Source organism: Gastrolobium bilobum, unplaced genomic scaffold (assembly GCF_033153095.1).
Source record: "Gastrolobium bilobum isolate Gb01-03AN ecotype WA unplaced genomic scaffold, APGP_CSIRO_Gbil_v1 utg60548, whole genome shotgun sequence".
Classification (NCBI taxonomy): domain Eukaryota; kingdom Viridiplantae; phylum Streptophyta; class Magnoliopsida; order Fabales; family Fabaceae; genus Gastrolobium; species Gastrolobium bilobum.
The window spans coordinates 1-4,414 of NW_026896152.1; the positions used below are offsets into that span (position 1 = coordinate 1).

At 37.2% G+C, this 4,414-nt stretch overlaps 1 protein-coding gene across 1 annotated transcript; it reads left to right on the plus strand.

Moving 5' to 3' along the window:
- Positions 1-7: 7 nt before the first annotated feature.
- On the plus strand, positions 8-4,188 carry LOC133298036 (ABC transporter C family member 8-like). The gene is made up of 11 exons (XM_061497275.1): positions 8-218; positions 398-718; positions 819-905; positions 993-1,610; positions 1,729-1,893; positions 2,005-2,299; positions 2,379-2,593; positions 2,695-3,000; positions 3,112-3,175; positions 3,325-3,564; positions 3,671-4,188. Exons 2-11 carry the CDS (start codon positions 488-490, stop codon positions 3,796-3,798), a joined length of 2,349 nt encoding a protein of 782 aa, XP_061353259.1. The 5' UTR covers positions 8-218; positions 398-487; the 3' UTR covers positions 3,799-4,188.
- The last annotated feature ends 226 nt before the right edge of the window (positions 4,189-4,414 follow it).

A 4,414-nucleotide genomic window follows, 5' to 3' on the forward strand; every position in this document is an offset into this window, starting at 1 on the left:
ATGAAAATGGAAGGAATATAAAGCAATGTTCAGTTAATGCTGTGGAAATTCAAGCTGGCAACTTCATTTGGGATCAGGAATCAGTGTCACCAACTTTAAGAAATGTGAATTTAGAAATCAAATGGGGACAGAAAACAGCAGTTTGTGGACCAGTTGGAGCTGGCAAATCATCTCTTTTGTATGCAATACTTGGAGAGATTCCCAAGACTTCAGGAACAGTTGAGTTATTATCCGAACATGTTTAGTTTTTTCTTTTTCTTTTTTATCATTGTTGAGATATATAAAACCATTAATGTAACCTCACCCAACAGCTTAAGCTTTTGGGTCGAATTGGTTCTTTAATGTAAAGAACCAATTATCATGTTATAATCTTAGTATCTTACACCCTTTTTTGCAGGTTAATGTAGGTGGCACTCTAGCCTATGTTTCTCAATCTTCTTGGATACAAAGTGGAACGGTTCAAGATAATATACTCTTTGGCAAGCCAATGGACAAAACAAGATATGAGAATGCCATTAAAGTCTGTGCCTTGGATAAGGATATTCATGATTTTAGCCATGGTGATCTCACAGAAATAGGTCAGCGAGGGATTAACATGAGTGGAGGACAAAAGCAAAGGATTCAACTAGCTCGAGCAGTCTACAATGATGCTGATATCTATCTTCTTGATGACCCTTTCAGTGCAGTTGATGCGCATACTGCTGCTATTCTGTTCAATGTAAGAAGATATCACTTTTAGATTCTTAAATTTTGATAAAACTGTTACCCTCATAGCTTCACTCCAGTGAATCAAACTTCTTACATTTACCTACTTACAGGACTGTGTCATGACGGCTCTAAGAGAGAAAACAGTTATTCTAGTGACTCATCAAGTGGAGTTCCTCTCAGAAGTTGATAAAATCCTGGTAAAGTATCTCATTTGGATGCCGAATATATACACATATATTACATTAGAACATAATTAATATGAAATATTATAACTCAAATTCTAGGTAATGGAGGGTGGAAAAGTTATTCAATCAGGTAGTTATGAGGATCTCCTGACAGCTGGGACAGCCTTTGAACAACTTGTGAGTGCCCACAAAGAGACAATTTCAGAGATGGATCAAAATAATGAAAACAAAGGAGGATCTGAAAATGAGGTTGTGGCTCATCCACAGGAGTCTCATGGTTTTCATCTCACTAAAAATCAAAGTGAGGGTGAGATCTCTACCAAGGGTCAACTTGGGGTGCAGCTTACACAAGAAGAAGAAAAAGTGATTGGTAACGTTGGATGGAAGCCATTCTGGGATTATATTTCCTTTTCCAGGGGGTTATTCATGCTGTGTTTGGTCATGTTAGGACAATCTGCTTTTGTTGCTTTGCAGACTGCATCAACATATTGGCTTGCTATAGCCATTGAAATTCCAAAAATAACTAGTGGCACCTTGATTGGAGTTTACTCTTTAATTTCATTTGTTGGTGCTGCTTTTGTATATCTAAGGTCTTACCTGACTGCACTTCTTGGATTAAAGGCTTCTACAACCTTCTTCTCTAGTTTCACTACAGCTATCTTTAAGGCTCCTATGTTGTTCTTTGACTCAACCCCTATAGGGAGGATTTTAACCCGAGTAAGATTTCTTCACTCCCACTGGGAAAAAAAATAAAAGAACCTATATAATTTCCTTCTCATATTCATTACTATTTAATCATCCCCCATATTTATGTCAATTTTTTCCTCTCTTGCAGGCTTCTTCAGATTTGAGTATTTTGGACTTTGATATACCTTATTCCATGACTTTTGTATTGTCTGTGGCAATTGAAATTCTGGTGACAATTTGTGTAATGGTTTCAGTCACATGGCAAGTTCTCATTGTTGCTGTTCCTGCAATGATTGCATCAAAATATATTCAGGTTTGTCCACTTTCTGATTTTTCTTGATTTTCCATTCTCCATCCCTGCTTAGATCATGGAGCTAGCAAGTTCTTAGTCTCTCTCCCTCTCTCTCTTATTTTTCTCTAAAAGGGATATTATCAAGCCTCTGCAAGGGAACTAATAAGGATCAATGGAACCACAAAAGCTCCAGTCATGAATTTTGCAGCTGAGACATCACTTGGAGTGGTTACTGTAAGAGCATTCAACATGGTGGACAGATTTTTCAAAAATTACCTAAAGCTGGTGGACACAGATGCAGCACTGTTCTTTCATTCTAATGTGACCATGGAATGGTTAATTTTAAGAATTGAAGTACTTCAAAATTTGACAGTCTTCACTGCAGCTTTGTTAATTATTCTACTCCCTCAGGGATACGTGTCCCCAGGTAATATTACATAAAAGGTTACCATGGCAAAGCTTTTGTTCATGCTAATAGTTCTTGGCAATTCTCCTTGTCTGTGCAGGCCTTGTAGGACTTTCTCTTTCTTATGCTTTCACATTGACAGCATCCCAAGTATTTTGGACTAGATGGTTTTGCAACTTCTCAAACTATATTATCTCAGTTGAAAGAATCAAACAATTCATTAACATACCAGCCGAGCCACCTGCCATTGTGGAGGATAAAAGGCCTCCATCTTCATGGCCTTCTAAGGGTAGGATTGATCTTCAAGCCTTAGAGGTAAAGTTACATCTTTGTCTTTTTTTCACCTCAACTTTTTTTATTTCTGACAAATTGGACAGAAAAATTAGTCTGATAACTGTTTTTCTACATGTTTTCAGATTAGATATCGTCCAAATGCTCCATTAGTTCTTAAGGGTATCACTTGTACATTCAAAGAAGGGAGTAGAGTGGGAGTTGTAGGAAGGACTGGAAGTGGAAAAAGTACCCTTATAAGTGCTTTGTTTCGCTTAGTTGAGCCTGCAAGAGGTGATATTCTTATAGATGGGATTAACATAGGCTCAATGGGGTTGAAGGATTTGAGAACAAATCTAAGCATCATACCTCAAGAACCAACTCTTTTCAAGGGCAGCATTAGAACCAACTTGGACCCTCTAGGCCTGTACTCAGATGATGAAATATGGAAGGTGAATGAACTAGCCCCCCAATTGAAAATTATGTTACATTTGAATACCATTTTCTTCTACATGAGTTTTTCAATATGCAAAGTTTTGATTAGATTCAATATTTGTATACAGGCTTTAGAGAAATGTCAGCTTAAGGAAACAATTAGCAGTCTACCAAGTCTCTTGGACTCTTCAGGTGAGCTAACTTCACAAACTTTACGCAACAAATCTGATATAGCAGTAACTTCTGGCTATTGAACCTAAATACAAAATTAGCTATTTCAATATCAAGATTTTGGAACAAATTAGCTATTGAAGTTTAGTTCTGACTAGTTTTAATTACAGTGAGTGATGAAGGTGGAAATTGGAGCTTGGGACAACGCCAACTGTTTTGTCTTGGAAGAGTACTACTTAAGAGGAACAGAATTCTTGTTCTGGATGAAGCTACTGCCTCCATTGACTCTGCCACAGATGCTATTCTACAAAGAATAATTAGACAAGAATTTGCACAATGCACAGTTATAACCGTGGCTCATAGAGTTCCAACTGTAATAGATAGTGACATGGTCATGGTCCTGTCTTATGGTATGTTAATTACTTCTTCTTTTCAATTTTTTCCTTTTTGTCAAATACACTACTTCTTTGTCTAATTCTGTGTCTTTCCTCATTTTTTTTTGGCCGGTGAATAAAGGGAAAATGTTGGAATATGATGAGCCTTCAAAGCTAATGGAAACCAATTCTTCATTCTCTAAGCTGGTTGCTGACTATTGGTCTAGCTGCAGGAAGAATTCCTCCCAAAACATTAGGAGTAGCCAGTAAGGGTGTAAATGGGCCTGACTAGCCTTAGCCTGACCTACAGCCCGACCTACGTTGAGCCTGGTCTGACCTGGCCTTTCTGCAAAATAGTATAGGCTAAGGTTTATAAGAAAGTCTTTTAACAAATAAGCCATAGACCATCTTTGTCAAGCCTGGCCTAAAGCCTCGTAGGCTGGCCTATTTAAATTTTTTTAAATAATATAATATATTTATTCTAGGTGGCAAAGTATCAACCCTAATTTCTTTTGAGCACCGCTGCTTCTAGGTGATTTTTCACTCTCGTCTCTAAGTTTCGTCTTTGGCTGACCCAATAATTGTATTTCTTTCTTGATTTTTCTCATTTCTTTGACTCTAATTCCTCCCTGATATACATTCTAGAGCTGGGGTATTATGTTGACTCTTTCTTATTTAACATTTTTTATTTCTTATGAGAAGTATTAGTGCATGCATGAATGAAACTTTCTTTACTCTATATACTACATAATTATTTTTTTTGCTTAGTATCTACGGTGGGAGGCCTACAAGGCCTGTAGGCTATATCAGACTTTCTATTTTTTAAAAGGGAAAAGTTCACCAATGCCATGTGGTTTGCTTCAAAATCATCTATGTCCCTGTGGTT

Excerpts from the sequence above, each read along its gene's own strand:
- LOC133298036 (XM_061497275.1), top strand. The coding sequence starts at position 488 with ATGGACAAAACAAGATATGAGAATGCCATTAAAGTCTGTGCCTTGGAT. Across the intron at positions 2,300-2,378 it reads TCAGGGATACGTGTCCCCAG|GCCTTGTAGGACTTTCTCTT; the intron begins GTAATATTACAT and ends TTGTCTGTGCAG. Across the intron at positions 3,001-3,111 it reads CAGATGATGAAATATGGAAG|GCTTTAGAGAAATGTCAGCT; the intron begins GTGAATGAACTA and ends ATTTGTATACAG.